Source organism: Stegodyphus dumicola, chromosome 4, assembly GCF_044657685.1.
Source record: "Stegodyphus dumicola isolate Sdum_Otavi_A_Nest chromosome 4, ASM4465768v1".
Classification (NCBI taxonomy): domain Eukaryota; kingdom Metazoa; phylum Arthropoda; class Arachnida; order Araneae; family Eresidae; genus Stegodyphus; species Stegodyphus dumicola.
This window is the reverse complement of record NC_140771.1, coordinates 44,323,972-44,342,007: the sequence shown is the minus strand read 5'-3', so window position 1 is coordinate 44,342,007 and position 18,036 is coordinate 44,323,972. Positions and strand designations below refer to the sequence as shown.

The 18,036-nt window shown below is 32.5% G+C and overlaps 1 protein-coding gene across 4 annotated transcripts in view; it reads right to left on the bottom strand.

Annotated features, from left to right (window-relative positions):
• ena (ENAH actin regulator enabled) overlaps positions 1 to 18,036 on the bottom strand; it is a 129,034-nt gene that overhangs the window by 31,020 nt on the left and 79,978 nt on the right. For all 4 annotated transcript variants that reach the window (XR_015040641.1, XM_085814779.1, XM_085814778.1 and 1 more), the window contains exons 2-4: positions 6,100 to 6,265; positions 5,786 to 5,957; positions 4,318 to 4,420 (exon numbers count right to left, since the gene is read on the bottom strand). Coding sequence is in view for 3 of the 4 variants with exons in the window: in XM_085814779.1 (XP_085670905.1) it covers positions 4,318 to 4,420; positions 5,786 to 5,957; positions 6,100 to 6,265 (441 nt within the window). In the remaining variant the exon portion in view is untranslated. The remainder of the gene's footprint in view (positions 1 to 4,317; positions 4,421 to 5,785; positions 5,958 to 6,099; positions 6,266 to 18,036) is intronic.

Here is an 18,036-nt window from a genome sequence, read left to right as displayed (position 1 = left end):
TCGCAAACAGAACTTGGTGCCAACAGTAAAACATGGTGGAGGAGGAGTTATGGTATGGAGGTGTATGTCGTCCGCTGGAGTTGGTAATCTTGTTTTTATTGACAGTATAATGGATCAGTACAAGTATATTGACATTTTAAAATTTGAAATCTTCAGCACGAAAATTAAACCTTCATAACAATTTAAAATTCTACCAGGACAATGACCCTAAGCACACTGCTTTGAACGTTAGACTCTGGCTGCTGTCTAACTGTCCTGAAATAATAAAAACACCACCACAATCTCCAGACTTAAATCCCATAGAGAATATTTGGCAAGAATTGGAATCAAGAATTCGCAAACACGCCATTTCTTCAAAACAACAATTAAAATCGGTGCTTCACGAAGAATGGGGTAAAATCTCTCCAGAAATCACAAAAAAATTAGTGGAATCCATCCCAAGAAGATTAAATCATGTTTTAAAAGGAAAAGGAAATCCAACAAAATATTAAAACCTTTTAAAAAGTAAAATTTTTGGATAAATATTTGATGGAAAAGTAAGTGTCCCATCACTTATGTGTGCCATTTTTTGCTCCGTTCTAAACAATTGCATTTTTATTAAATTAATATTTTAATATTTTGAGAAAATGTATGTTATGTAATAATTGTTACTAAATTTAAGTATGAAACACACCCACAAAAAATTTTTATTGTTTTTTAAATTTATTTTACAACAGTTTCCATTTGTAAAGCACAAGTGTCCCATCACTTTTTTGAGACACTGTATGCAGTCTGTAAGTTCTGAGACCTTGAATATCAAAGACAAGTGGATGCAATTGATAGTTTAACATCCACTGTCTCCATAAAATACAAATGGAGACAGTGCATTTCTGTCTACATGCAGGCAAAATATCAGTTTACTAGTTACAAGAAGCTGCACACTGATGACAAGAAACAAATGAAAAATGGCCTTCTTTGCATTGTTATCAATCTGTTCGTTTAAAAATCACATCATGCCCACATAATTAATTTCTGCCTTAAATATTTCCTTGCGTTTTCACAAACTTTACTATATTCTGATTTAGTGGCATATGCCAATAAACCTCTTATCCTCTAAAATCATAAATTCAAAAGGACAACACTTGCAAGAATTCCTTTCCAGATCTTACTATTTCTGCAATTTTTATTTTTATTCCCTCTTCTGCAATAATAATAGTGCATGTTAAATCATAACACTCTAACACCAATAAAAGTTAGTTTCATATTTAATGTGTTTCTTAATTAAAAAAAAACATTATGTTTTTCTGCCCTCTCCTTTTATAATAATCCGCTATTTTCACTTGCTAACTAACAAAGAAACAATTTACAGCACTCCTATTAAGCAGACACTACATAAAATATAACTGAATAAAACAAAATAATAATCCTCTATAATTCTATAATTCATGCATGGTTATTCAATCTACATCAGTGAGATACCAGTTTTAATTTTGAGAGCACTCACTTTTTGAGGACTGATTTCAGTACTGGAAAATTCAGTTTTTCACTGATCTTTTCCTTTTTTTTTCTTTGACTTAACATGACATTTACCCTTAATAAAAGGTTTTTATAAACATATGCAGACTGAAATCAACACACTGAAACAGTTTTCTAAGAAAAAGGAAAGGAAAGAAAGTGGACTTCATAATAAGATCGAGGAAAACAATTATCCACAACGCACATTTATGATTTTTTTCACTTTCTGTTTCTTCATTAATGTGAATTAATAACAAGTGCAGAATGGAATTCTGTATGCTTATTAGCAGACTAGAAACACACAAGACTGAGGTACACCATACACCACTAGAATTAACTGACTGACATTTTTTAATCAAACAGCAGAAAGCGAGTCCCCCCCCCCAACGTTGTACCATACATGAATTAATTTCAATTTTTTAGCTCTTTCCTTTTAAATACATAAAATTTATTTATCAGAAATCAGATTTATTATTTATTCAGAATTTTTTTGACGCAGTTTGAATGCTGACGATGACATGTTAGATTAAATTATAGAACTTGTCATATTATCACTAATTCATTTTTTAACTAGATTGAGTATTTTGAATATAGAATTATCACCATACCACTACTTGTAGAATTTTAGATGCTGATTGTCTTAAATGGAACTTCAGAGATATGCAGTGCCATTTTGTCTATTTGTTTACTGAACATTTTTGTCTATTTGTAGTGACTCTTTTTTATTACAGGGCTTGTTAAAAGCTTGTTAAATCCTGACAGTGGGAGACTCACATTTCTCCCTTCATTTTGTGTGTTTGCATATACAAATAACCACTACTCAATACTTTTGTAATTCAGTTGGTTTTGCCGCTGTTGGCAGTTGCCTACCTTATGTACGACATAGGGCTGGCCCTACTGATATAGTCAACTTCTGTGAAGTAAGCTATTGTGTTAGCAAATGTTAGCTAAAGTGGCTATAATGGCATCTATGATGTGACTTGCCAAAGACAAGGGCCAGCATTCGTGAAGTAACTCGACAAATGCTCGCTACAGCTTACAACCAAGATGTGGTTTGCAGAATGTCGCTGCTCAAAAGTTCTCCAATGCTGCCAGCATCAATTAGTTTGTGTATTAGTGTCTCTGACTGATATGCATTTTATTTAATGGACAGAATAAATCACATAATTCAAGTTGCACTAAGTGCTATCAAGAAAGTTTCATACTACATTGAGTAGTCTATCAAAGAAGGGGCTCAAAACTATCAGTAATGCATTTTTTTTTTTTTTTTTTCATATGCATAAAATTACATGCTTCCCTTTCTTGAACCAGTTTTGAATATAATAGAGCAATAGCCAAATAAAAAGACTATTAGAAACATTAGAATAAAGAAATACAAGAGATTTTTTATACCGTATATTTCTCTGCTTTCTAAAAGCGTCAAAATTTGCTTTCCATTTCAATGAAAAATTTTCTGCCATTTTCAAAAAGCTTGTTAAATCCTGACAGTGGGAGACTCACATTTCTCCCTTCATTTTGTGTGTTTGCATATACAAATAACCACTACTCAATACTTTTGTTCATTTTCAAGACGGTTTGAAGAAAGCTAAAGTAACTGTAACTGGTGAACATATGAATTAGAAACTGATATCAGAGGCATTTCCAAAAGATAATATCTGAAAATATGATCAAGAGATAATTTTCTGTCCCGCTACAGTCTTAAATAAAAGATTTTGCAGCTGAATAATTCTCAGTTGATCTTTTTACCTTTCAAACAATTTCTCAAAGACGAAATTGTTCTCAAACCAGGGGGCATTAAATGTGCCTTAAATATCTAAATGGGGAAAGGGGGAAGAGCTTTTCCTCATTCATATTATGCTTAAGATAATTTTTTTTTGATTGATTGATCCATGGAATCAAATCGAGTTATTTGTATTAGTCACAGCAAAGCTGAAGTGTTTCCCTTTCTGGTTCTTGATTCTGCGTTCAGTCTAACCCGATCGGTCCTGCTGGTGGATTTGCCACTATCATATACAGAGATCTATTTGTGAAATATCTATCTTTGAGGATATGCTCTTGAACAATGACTGCAGAATGATTTGGTAGTAGGAAGTTTTTACACTTGTTAATGTTGCAAGACATTTCTCCTAATCCTATAAACAGTGTTTTGTAGACTTTTTTGGGGGGGAATGGACATCTAAAAAAATCCAGGGTTGAAAGTGTTAAATGCAAATATCCAACTCCATAGCCAATATGTGAATTCATTTTCCTTTCTCTAGTTTAGCAAATGTATACAGTTGTTTAATTATTTAAATAGTCTTTATTTATCTAGTTGACAGCTTGATTCATTCTTACATGAAATTAAAGAACTTAAAATACACATGCAAAAATATTTTAAATAAAGCACTTCAAATTGAAACAAGTTTTTACAAACAAAACTCTTCCAATGATATGCTCAATACTGAGCAATAATAAGAACTAAAGATGGTAAAAGTTATCCAGTGGAAAATAAACCAAGCCAGAAATTACTTACATTTTTCTCAGTTGATTAGCAAACATTCTGTTTCTATTGATTGTTTTGTAAAATTGTTTTTATCCATGAAAGATGGTTCACAAATAAATTAGTATACCCATCAAAAGTGCATGTTGCTTGTGTTTTAATCTTTACACTTTTCTCTCCTTTAATTTTTTCCCTCTTGGCAAAACACGGATGATACATGGATAATGACATAAAATTCATAATTGCAAGTGTACAGTAAAAAAATACAACAGATTAAAAAAACAACTTATAAAAGAGAGTATGCATGAATATGGGAAAAATTAAGGTCATAAGAAGAAACTTACCATTTTTGTTGCTCTATACTGTTGCATTCAATGTCCCCAGATATACTTTGATATACTGGTTGTGAATTCATGGGGGGAGGCGGTGGAGGCCTTTGAGAAGAACCTTTAAAAAAATTTTTTTTAAGGCTTCATTTTAAATAATAATTTTTGTATTTATTAAGTTTTATAGAAATCCATTTTTCTGATGTAATAAAATTTAACAATATTCTATTCAATTTCATAGAATTTTAAAAAAATCACAACTTTCAATATGAAAGGCAAGAAAAAGAAATGGCATTAAGTTCTCTTTTGTAATGAACACTAAAGAAGACAGCAACATAGATAACTGCAATCTGGTTTTGTTAAAAAAAAGTACTAGAAAACCTTATTTTACAGACTAATAATACAAGCATTAATAACAGTATATTTGTTATGTTACCTTGCAGGCTACACATTCCTCATGGAGGGAATTTTTTATATGCATTATTCTATTGCTTATGCATATCATGTTTTAAAACTGCCTTGCATCAATACAGAAATGTAAAAATAAACAATAGAAGATATAATCGCACAGTCCATTTTTATGTTGATAATATTATTTCCTGCTTTAAAGTTAAATGATTAGCAGAGTTTAATGACTTAAACAACTTATATTGAAAGAAATGTTTAATAATAAAGTAAACAAATAAATATTAAGCTTTTTTTTTTGTATATTTGGATACCCTTTAGATCATAATTGCTCTTTATTTCATAAATTACGGTTTCATATTTTTAATTTTATAATTTCTGCATGCCATCTTACCAGATTTAAATTGATGATCTATAATCTGGAAAAATCCCTAATCCGGAATCGCCGAAGTCCCGACGAGTCTGGATCAAAGACTTTAAACTGCAGCCACTAATAGTCTCTACAATGTTTCTTAAGTTGTATGTCAGCCAAGAAGACGAAACAATGTATAACGCTTTTTATATTTAAACCAATGAAAATTAAAAACACACATTAGTTAATAACAATTTTAAATTTATTTGCCCTAAACATAACAAGTTGCTCAGATAATCAAAATCCTGGATAATTACAGTTCTTTCTTAAATGATGTCTAATAATGATGTTTGTTTCTTAAATGATAGTTATTAATTAAGCTTATGACTTTGATCTACCGATAATGATAATAACATATCAATATCACTTATTCCGTGCAGTGAAATATGCAAATACATAAAACGCATCCCAAAAATTCTAGTTTTAAGAAGTTTAAATCTTATTCAAATACAGTCATCTATAAGCAAAATCAATCTCTGTATTATTTTGAGTGAACTTCTCAGTAACTGTTAAGATCAAAAAACTCATTGAAAGACGAAAGTTTTCGCTATAGTAACAAAGAAAATTAGTTGCAGATTTTTAATCTTTGCATATTAACACATTGAAATTTGGATTACATATATGCACATCATGTTGCATATTTACCGTTTAACAAATAAATTTACTTACTGTTTTGGTTGATAGTTTCCAAAGTTCTGACCATGGCCATTGCAAATGCTTCAGCATCATCACGACTGCTAAAGTTAAGGCCATAGACTTGTTTGTTATCCCGCCACTGGTGAAATGTTGGTGTGGCTTGGTTATATTTTAATCCTTTAAGTATGGAAGCATTTATTACAACCTGGAAAAAAAAATATTATTACAACACATATGAAAAAATACTCAACACACAACTAATAATTGAATAACTAGAATCACACAACTAATAATTTGAACAGCAAAATAATTATTAAAAAAATTCTAGAAACAGAGAAGATACATACTTCATGATCTTGCAGCTTCCGTCCTACAACTCGAAATGTATTATTTGACTGATTTTCATAAATATGAACTTTTGACAAACCACTCGAAGACCCACTGGGCACCCATTTCTTGTTAATATCATCATATACCATCACAGATGCCCGAGCAGATGCAATGGACCGTTCACTGGAAAAAATAAAATAGATTTAGATTTTTATAGAATTTAAAAATCATAGAATAAGAACTAATACAAATTGGATGATGTGGAATACAAAATACTGCAATAATACTTCCACTGAAAAAGTGAGAAAAATACATATATGTCTCCACTTTGTGCATTTTTAGCATCACAAAAAATTTACATTAATATTTTTTTCCTTTTACTCAGGGTTGATCAAATGAAATGAAAGGAGATTTTCCCTTTTATGAAAATGTCAAATGAAATGATTAAAATGAAAGACTTTATGAAAAGGAGAAATTTCATTCAGCATTTGTTTTATGCAATAAATAAAGAAATATATGGAACAGCAAATAGGTTTGGAAGAGTTCTACTGGACTATGAAAAACTACAAGACAGCAAAAATAACACACATAAAAAATATACAATTATGTATGTTCTTATACTTTAAAGCTTACATACTAGCTACAGCATAGGCTAAACATCAGTTTTCAACATCGGCAGTTTGACTGACTAATGATTTACAGCAAAGCATGAGAACTGCTAGTAATGAGCAAATGAGCACTAATATTGTAGATAACGTTACCTGATGCATATAAATATAATTCTCTTTCACTGCAGGCTCTGTAACTCCTATTATTATATTATGACAAATTAGTTTATCACACATCCACCACTACAATCCCTTTTACACCTTCTTAGATTGATCATTATGAAAAGTACGTTGTATACGTTGTATATACTCATTTCATTCCTTATTTTACTATTGGTTTTGATATAAAGAGTTATTCAGAATAGTTTGATAAGATTTTTGGAAACATGGGAATGTTAAAAATTGTCCTCCATATAAATAAAAAAATAACTATTTTATGCCATTTTGGCATACAAAATGATTCATATCAATAGCTTTTTTTTTGGGGGGGGGTAAGTAGGGAAAAGTAAAGATCTATTACAATCCTGCTACTCAAAGATACGCATATCGCATCTGATTTCATTTCAGGCTCATAAGAGTCAAGACTGTGGTTTGGGTCTTAAAAAGCCCCCAAATCTTCTGATAACTCTTCTTTTAACCATGCTTTTCCCCTACAAAAACACAAAAAGTCAGCACAGGGTTACCTTGAAAGATCTTTATGCCTAAGGTTTCTGATTTCTTAAACTGGGTCTTGGATATATATCATCGTCTCCCTCCCCCGATCATTTCTAACTGCTTTGCATTAAAAAGACTTTCACCATCTTACTTTGCAGCTATTGCACAAGTATTAGAAAAACTTGTTTTCAATTTCAATGAATTTTGGTTCATTCAATATATATATATAAAACTTACAACTGATACAACTATAACGAATATGCAGTTAATGAATAATTTTATTTTTTATAAATAGAAAACTTGCATTATGACATAAATTTACGAAACTACTGCAACAAAAAATTGTTTTCAACTTATGTTAAGTCTTTCAGGCATGATATAATACAGGGTGATTCTAAATTGTTTTTAACAAATCAAGAGGGGTGATAGTACTCATCCATATGAGCAATAATTGCCACAGAACATACGGTCGCATTCCACTCTAAGAGGCAGAAAAGAGGAATATTGGAATTCCAACCTGAACTTAAAACAATGTTGGGAGAGTGAATGAAAGAGACCAAAATGAGCAATCAGTTTAGTGCAAAACTCACAGGGAGTGCACAAAACAAATAAAACTGAAACTTGGCGTTCGAGTGTTAATTCGTGCTCAGACTTTGGTGGCAAACACTCAAATGCACATCTTTGGTTCACAAGGTCTCAACCTCGAAAACGATTGCAACAAGTTAATTATCTAATCAAAGGCTGAATATTATCAACTAACTCCAACTTTTGCTGTATGCTAAAAGTTCATGCTGTGTTCCAGCTGTCAGAACTTTGTCTCCCATAGAAGGGCCTTTGAGTAGAATGAGCGCAGCACAGTAACTCGATAATGACAGGATAGAAGATGGTGAAGGGGGAAAAAACTGCTACCTTGATAGTATCAAACCTACCTTGAGTTGGAGTTGGTTGATAATATTCAGCTCTTGATTAGATAATTAACTTGTTGCAATCATTTGCGAGGCTAAGACCTTGTGAACCAAAGATGTGCATTTGAGTGTTTTCCATCAAAGTCTGAGCTCAAATTAACACTTGGATGCCAAGTTTTCGGTTTTATCCGTTTTGTGCATTCCCTGTGAGTTTTTCACTAAACTGTTTGCACAACTTTTGGTCTCATTCATTCGCTCTCCCAACACTGTTGTAAGTTCAGGTTGGAATTCTAATATTCCTCTTTTCTGCCTCTTAGAGTGGAATGCGACCCCATGTTCTATGGTAATTGTTGGTCATCTGGATGGCAAATTAAGAGGGATCTAACACCCCTCTTAATTTGTAAAAGCAATTTAGAATCACCCTGTATATTTTTACATGCACCCCTCCGAATGAAACCTTAGTTGACTTAGAATGTCTTGAAAATGCAGTTTTTTGTGGGTGGGGGAGCAGACTAATTCAGACATGAAAAACAATTTTCTTATCGAATTTTCTCTTTAACGAAGTTCTTACAAAAATTTTAGTTTTCTATATTCTATACTATATATGAACTATATATGAGTCATATCATCAAAGCACTACAGTACTTCAAATTATATTAAAAGCCTATTTTGTTAGATTTACTTCTAAACTTGGAAACATAGACATATGATCAACTATTCAAAAGCTGATTAATTTAAATAAATTTCTAAAAAATAAAAACACCTAATTTATTTATGCATTTAAACTAGTTTTTCTTTATACTGTTTTATTCACCAATTTTAGCTGAAGGTTAATTTCAGTATTCAGTATACTAAACAGATACTGTTTACTATTACATCAAACAAGTGACAATTAGATCCATATTGCTTGGGCCTACAGCCTAATGTTTTTCACATCCCCAAACTCTCCTGCAATTTCTCAAAATACTGCTACCTACCTCATAAAAAGGAAACAAGAAGGTCAGGGGATTAAGCATTTACATTGCTCATAATTTTTCTCCCATTTCACTAAACGCGATGTGCTGCGCGTTCGTGATATTATGGGCTACCAATGTACATGCGCAGAATTATTTGCTTCTGAAAAAGAGAGGCTACTACTTTTGTCCCATAAAATACATTTACAAACTTTTTAAATTCATATTACAGTCAGGAAAATAGTTAGATCTTGCTAATTTTGAATTTTGCTGTTGAAGATAAGCAACTCTTACATTTACAATACAAATATTGTGAAATCTTTTATGAATCACAAATTTAAAATGATGTTTTAAAAATTCAGACAGAAACGTGCTTTTAAGTCTCAATGGAATCGATTAAAATTGTACTGTACTTCTTATTTTGCTCTACATGATATAGCCTAACAAAAAAGAAAGGACATAACAGAATTATTCAGGGCCTCACATTTCCTTCTTATAACCAACTGTCGATAGATATTCGAAAATAAATAACTTCATTCTAAGAGCTATTTCGAATGCGACCTATGACACAGCCACAGGATCCAAGAGAATTTTAGAATAGTCATTCGTGGCGTTCTTCGATTTCCGCATAGTTATTTATTCTTTTTAAACGATCTTAGGGGCAGGGAAATAAATTTTGCAATGATAAAGCGTTATGGCAGCAAATGTATTAACTCTCCGACAAGGAGAAGAGCAATTACAACAACCGGCGACAAGTTGGGAGCACATCGCGAGCCAGAGTATGCCGTGCTTAATAGGATGCTTTTTGTGCTCCTTTGGCATCCATCCGCAGCAAACCCACGAGAGCAGTGACCTTGGACAGTGAGTATCGATCGATGACACACGCTTAAAGGCGGCTTGGTATGATTTAATTTTTTCTTTTGTGGGTTTTTTATTTATTTATTTTTTTTTTTTTTATTATATATACTACCGAAGAGTAAGCAGGAAAAACCACAAATATGAGTTAATCTGAAATCTTCGACGCAAATGACTGACTGAATCACTCTGGTCAATTTAAAACATGGAAACTAAAAAGGTGAAATTAATTAAAAACAAATATGGAGTAGAAACGTTTGAACTATATATGAAACCAATTAATCCTGTCACTAACTAAAATGTACCCGAATACAAAAGTCTACAAGCAAAAAAAAAAAAAAAAAAAAAAAAAAAAAAAATTTTACTGTCACGTATAAATATGCTCCAGTCGTCCACTAAATTAAGAACATTCCAAAATGCTGCTCTTGTTCCAGCTAGAGCTTAAATTGGGCCGGAGCCCTAAATAAGAAAGCTCCGGCACTTCTTTTATGCAAACGAACAACTATTTTAGTAGAAATTTGATATCGAAAAATTTATTTTTAGCAAGAAAATTATATTAAAAATTGCTTATTAAATTTCAATTTATCTCTTTACATTTTATTTAATTTTAATTATTTAATTACTTTAATAAATAATAATAAATTCATTATGAATTAATTAAATAATTATTAATTAATTTGATACTCACCAACTATTTTAAAATTATTAATGATTTTTTTGTAGTCATTTTATTTATTCGCTCTCGCTTCTCTTTCCTGACGGTCTTCCATAGTGCTCCGGCACTTCTATTTTTAGAAATAAAGCCCTGCTTCCAGCAAATTCAGTCTACTATTTCACTCTCACTTCTTGAGGAAGCATTTAAAACTGACAAAGCGACACTGTAAGTCGAGGGTTTTTGATTAACTGGCCGAACGACCGTGTATTTTAAGATAAATCCAAAGAGTTATTTAATATATTGAACATTTCGTAGTGAAGAACACTAATTGCGACTGCAGCAAGGGGGTGGGGAACCTGCTCAAATAGTAAGTTTGATGTTTGGCGAAGCAACGAAGAATGACTGGCAATCAGTCATACTTCGTTGCTTCACACAGGTAACAAACAATCAATCTTCATTTCTTTGTTGAAAATTCTAAATTATATAAAAAGTACGCATTTTTGTTCGAAAATCGAATTTCACTTTTAAAATAACAACAAAAAGTTTTTTCTTACTTTAGTTGAAGAACACGCCGTCAAATGCGAAATTAATTCAAAACTTAAATAAAATTTAGACTTACTGACGTGAAACATGATTACTGGTCTTTATTTATTGTCACAATTCATACATTCTAAGAAATCCATGTAAATTTAGGGGGGGGTGGAGAGGCATCGGTTTAAAAAAAAGCAGCTTACAAGTATGCTTATTCCTTTTTTAGAAATTAAAATGAGCAAAAATAATAAATATTTAGGCTGCGATAGTTTTTACAAAGAAAAAAACGGAAGACTATCGTCGTATCAGTACTTCAACTTAATCTCCCCCCCCCCCCACCATTACGGCAATCTTCGGTTCAGGCGCGGTGCGAACGCTAATCTTTTCCAGTGAAACTCTCGCTATCATAGTATAAACTCACGACGATTATTAACGATTTTCGAATACGTATTAGTTACTAAAGTTGGGAGTTTGTAGAAGTCCATATCCAACAGTTGTAATAGCTGAAGCGTGACATAAGTGAAACACAAGAGTTCCGTAACACATCTCGAGATGAAAAAATGAACCAACTAGAGTCTATGCGCTATTCCTAACTACCGATACACGAAATCCGGCTACGAAAAACTGGAGGTGCTCGGTAAAGGGCAATAATGTACACATTATAAAAGAAATGCCAATATTGAAAAAAACACTAGTACACAATTAATCTGGTATAAAAAAGAATCTAAAGCAATTAAGTGGGGACTTTACAGCAAATGCAAAAGTGCAGGAGCAAGGGTGATATAAGCATAAATATAGATATAAAAAATGATAGTTACAATATAATTACATAATGCAATCTTCGGACAGCGGGATTTTAAGTCGGGATTCTCCTCTCCCCTCCTCAATCAATAGTTCATTTGGTTATGTTAATATTAAAGCAATCCGCACAGTATTAAAACTGTAAACAAGTCATTATGGTCAAAATAATACACGCAACAACATTTAGAAGCTCAAATATGAAAATAAATTTTAGAGGAATAAAATTTATTATTAAAATAATTATTTCACATTGGAGACTATCTTGATATAACTATTCGCAATTTTTGATCTGACAATTTTAAAAGATGATCGTCTTAGTTTTTTAAAATTATCATGAACAGTAGTATTCCATATAAGTAGACAGTGACAAATGATTTAAAAATATTCTCTGAAATATCCCAAAATGATGGAAATACTGTTTTGGGCATTACAACAATATTCATTCTTTGTTTTATTTATTTATTTTTTTTTTCTAATTAGATTGCGCACGCCCCCTTTAAAAATGCCAGTGAGAACTTTTTCCTTCACTTATATATTTTAGAGAATACAATTCATCAGAATATGCAGACACCTCAGCTTCATGAAGATATGAGTCCTCAGCAGATTAGGGCAGTAAAACGTAAAAGCAAGGCGTCTGTCATATCAGGTCGCATTAAACTAACTGGCGATCAATCTGCAATAGCCCTTAGGAAATGTATGTTTTGGGTTATAAGTCACAAGAATCCTCACAATGGTGATGATAATGTAGATGTCAGCATCTTAACCCAGGGATCTCTAAATGTCCTCCCCCCCCAACAAAGAATTGCATTATGATACTAAAAGAGAGGTATCGGATTAAAAAGACATGATTACGACAAAATATTTTAAATTAACCCACCTGGTTACTTTTCAAAGAAATAGAATCCTTTACATGAAATTACTCTATTGGCATGATTATTGTTACACTGCTATGCTTTAACATGTTTAGATTTCAGTACTACTATGAACCATGTTTCAAAAGAAGCAATTTTGCACAATGTCTCAAAGATTTTCTTTCAGTCATGTCGTTTCTTAGTTAATCAAAAGTACAAGATGAAACTTAACACACGCAGCGATTTCTCCGAAAAAGAAAAAAGCTGACACAACTCTTACTACAATTACTGACTCAAGTATTGACATCATATATAAACACTGGTAATTTTAAACATGTTCACTCACATGATAGTTCTTCTATTAGCATACTCTGAGCAATGTCCATTAGGTGCAGGCACTTTTAAAGCAGCCCAATGTTACGATGCTAAGTGTATGGACTCAACATAATTATCATATTACCGTTCTAATTATTTCATGCTGAAATTACGCGAAAACATACTGCATTTACCAGCTTAGTTTTTTAGTACAAGCTTTTGAAAATTCTTTATTCATGTAATCTCCTTTTATAAAGCCAGCTTCTTGAAATTTTAAATTGGATTCGTGGACTGTGATTGATGGAAATGTAAAAATGAAAAGAGTTTCAAGAAAAAGAGGATATCTAATTCTTTTGATGGTTCTGAAGATCATTGCAGGTGAGAAGACAGACTGAACGGTAACGAAGATAAGAACAATATAGACGATAGCAACGACTTCAAATTTTAGCAGATGACATAAACAGCAAGCTCAGCAGCATCATATTATTTGAGGCCGAGGCTTCATCTTACAAGGAATAACAATAATAGCGGGCGAGAACATGAAAGTCGAAATGAAAAAACCTTTCTTTTTAGATATTGTAAAGTTAATATTACTATTTAGTCTTATTGGAATGTAAGTCTCTTTTTAAAAAATAATATTGTGACAGCTACCGGTAGTTTATCCATGAGCACTTTTCATTTGTTATGTTCTTACTCTAACCAAGTCTTTCGAAATTAAATTATTCGCACAATTTTCTCCTCTTCATTTTCGTAGGATAAAATTAGCAAAGAAAAAAAAGGGGAAAATAAGCCAGTAAATATGGTGATAATTTTTATAAATTACTAGAAAAATATTCAGTCACATTTTCTTCACGCTAAAACGGGTAGACAGCACAGTTTCACATAAGAAAATAATAATAAGGAAAAAAAAAAAAAAAAAAATAGAAAGTAGCAAAAAAGTGTATAATTTCCTACCAAGGTTTTGATAGTGTCTTTTCTAACCTAAGATACTGTGCTAAATTTTTCTACTATGTTAAAATAAATTAAAACTCTGTACACATAGCATAGCTCCCGACTGTTTGGTTCAGTCATTCCCGGAGCTTAACACATTCTCTCGACGATGCACTAAGCGCGATACACTAAGAGACTCTTGGATGCACTCGACGACCCACTCGCCGGCTGTCAACTCGATCGTCTTCGCACGGACTAACTAGATGAGACACACCATCTCGCACTCTAACTGACTGCGGACCAGCAAAGTTTATAAATCTTTCGGCTTGTGCTCGAGAACATTCTGGGCTAAACTGGTAAAAATTCGTTGCACAAGGCTCTCCATTCGTCCATGGCACATCGCCAATTTTGTCGCCAAATGAGCGATTTCTCGCCAAATATGGTAACCATGCCTCCATTGCCATTTTATGGCAACCCTAAAACTGCTTTGCGAGGAAGCTATCTTACCGCGCCTGTACATTTCGTAACAATATATTAATTTTAATGTTTTTAACAATTGTTGTACAAATCACATTTCTTTCCACCTAAGCAACCAAAATAATCAGTAACACTAACAATCAAAACAATAAGAACCTAGATTAGCATTCCCAATTTTTTGTATAAATGTAGATCTTAATAAGGCAGCCAGCTTGGACCTGACCGAGAAGAGTCCTGATTGATTGAGAAGTACTACATTTCTATTGGCTTCTGTAGCTAGAAATGTTTTTCTGTTAACCAAACTGATCTAGTTTCGATCAGTAATCAAAACTAAAGCTTTGCATTCTCCAATTGGTGCTAATTCTCCCTTTCCTGAATGCTTATGAAGAATGGAATCGTTACCTGTGAAAAATAGCTCTATTGGAAAATTATGCATAAAATTCTAAGGCAAGTCCTAATGCGGGTTTTCTTCTTGTCTTATATGACAACAGCGATTTAATTATATTGTTCATTTTATACCAGACAAAAAGTTTCGGGGGGGGGGGGGAAACACACTAATGAAACTTGTTTTCTCAGCTAAATAGTGGGCTGTCTGAAAAGTCATGGCGCATTTTTTCTTTGTACTTCAGAGGTCCTTTATTTACATATAGAACAATGATCAGTCAACAGTATATTACACATTTTGTTTGATAGGTTTTTTACTTTATTTTAATGAGCTTCGTATTTCCTCAGTCACGGAAGATCCTAGCTTATCGGCAAAAAGCTGAACAAGGTCTTGATATACGGCCTCATCTGAACTGAATGTTATACCACAAAAGAAATTTTGAAGAGAGCAAAACAAGTGAAAGTCTGAGGGCACAAAATCAGGTGAGTATGACACGCATGGAAACACTTTCCATTCAGACACCAATAAATTTTGTCAATGATGAAACCTATGTGTGGTCTTCTTTCCAAGCTCCTACCAACAAGACAACAAATTAGTTCGAATGTGTGCTGTCGTCATCTAGGCAGTTTCAATGAATCCATCTTCCAGATATTTCCAGAGCTCATTAATCATATAGGAAATGCATTCCATCCCGATAACATGAGACCAACTCCAACTTCATGCATCAAGTTGCACCTAATATTGCTCAGTGTTATAAGGTATATCTCAAGCCTTAGCATGCCTTCGTGGTGTAGTGGTCAGCATACTCAGCACGTATTTGAGAGGCCCGAGGCTCGAGTCCCGGCTAGGGCACTGCTCATTTTTCATGTCTCCTGCTGCGAAATAACCTAATATCTCTACAGTGGCGACCAAACTAAAAGTGGTTGTGGATGATGATTCTCCACCCCCAGGATTTGACGATTGGGTCCCCTAACCCCAGTTGCCCTTTAAAAGGGGGAAGTATATAAAGTATTTCTCCTGCCTTCTTAGCATGCCTTCGTGGTGTAATGGTCAGCACACTCGGTGCGTAATTTAGGGTTCGAGTCACGGCGAAGGCATTGCTCATTTTTCACGTCTCCTGCTTCGAAATAACCTAATGCCTCAACAAAGTAATGTGAAAGATTTTGTATTCTGCATTATTATACTGCTTCTAAGAGTGTACTTGAAATTTCAACTTTGGATTAGAAAACTTAAATACATTATCATGGAGACTAAATACCGTAATTTCTCGTCAGTGAGTTACTTTTTTTTGCACATTATAAAACTAATTAAAAGTCACTGCAAGGAATACGCATAAAATCCACGTTTCTACAGAAGAAAAGCTCTTCATCAATCAGTACAGCGGGGGGAGTCTAAAGGACAGTGATAAAAATTAAATGATATAACAAAATTTCTGTGCAAATAATTACAGTTTTTTTTTGGGGGGGTGGCCTTCATTCTTTTATTTGAAAAATAATACGAAGAACTAAGCTCAGCTTCAGGATCCATAAATAGCAATTGAAGAATATTTTTAAAAAAGGAACACAAGATTCTACATAAGCTGAAATAACAGAAATTTATACTATACTGTATGCTAAAATAATAAATTTTTTTAAATGAATCATTTTACATTCTTAAATTACTTAGCGCTATATAATATTTTCTCCCTCCTATCCTAAATCCCTAAATTTATACTATGCTGTATGCTAAAATAATAAATCCGCTTAAATAACTTATTTAGCATTCTTAAATTACTTAAATTCTCTCCACGCATGACTTCGTAGTGTAACTGGAAGCATACTCGACGCATAATTGAGAGGTCCTGCGTTCGAGTCCCGGCAAAGGCACTATATATTTATCACATCTCCTGCTTTAAAAAGTTAATGACTTTACAGTACAAACAAAAGTTATATATTAAGTCACAGAATGTGTTTGTACGTCCAATGCGAAAGCCTGAGTTCATAATACTTACATTAGAATATTAGTACCAAAGATATATCTTGAAGGAAACATTTATTAGAGAGATCAGTTCTGTATTATAATGAGTGAGAAACATAAAATTAAAAAATTATTAACTGATTAAATTAAAAGTTTAAAAATTTTAATTAAATTAGAATCTTTTCAGTTTAATTAAATGTTTTTCATTTTTAATTAAATAAATCAGTTTGAGTTTTGGATTATTTTTTTTTTTTTTTTTTACAAAAGTTTGCAATTGTGTACTGTTTTATTGCTATAGATATAGAGGTTCAAGAAATTAAAACAAAAAATTAATCTCTTTTAGAGAAATTTCATTTCAATGAATGAGCCTCATCTCGAATTCATAGCTGACTAAAGTTCTGATCAGCAAAATTTAAAAAAAAAAAAAAAAAAAAAACTCCAAGATCTCTACAAAAGATGCAACTGTCTTCAAACCAATTCAATGATTTTCAATATGCAAGAAATTTTATAACCATACTTTTAACCTTGAACAATTTCTCGCAAATTTTTTTTAACGAATATTGAGCTTATCATTGCTGTTCTTATCTCTAGACCAACTACACACATTCCCCTTCTCATGTTCGCTATATGTTTACGTTTGTTCTCGCTTTTAGGTCAGCGATTAAAATTTTTCAGATTCTACAATTTGATAGTCTGCAAAGTATATTTTGTTTAGACCAGGAATTAAAAGACGGAACTTAAAGCGCTTTCAAGGTTTTACCAATAAAGAAACTCGAGCCTCGCTGCCACTCATAAAAAATGTACAGAAATAGAAATGCCGATTTCGATTCTCCGAGGAAATCTCCGTATATACATCTAGGTCTAGATTAGTTCTTCAATTAGAATTTTTAGAAACGATGAAAGTAAATTATCTAACAGCAACCACTGTAATTTACATATTAACTAACAAACACTGTCCATGAAAGGCATTTCGTTGATTAAATATCAATGCCTAAACAAAGATTTTTAATTACATATGGATGAACTGATTGTTGGTAGCGGCAAAGGCTATTTGTTTTAAAAAGGAATACTGGCTAGT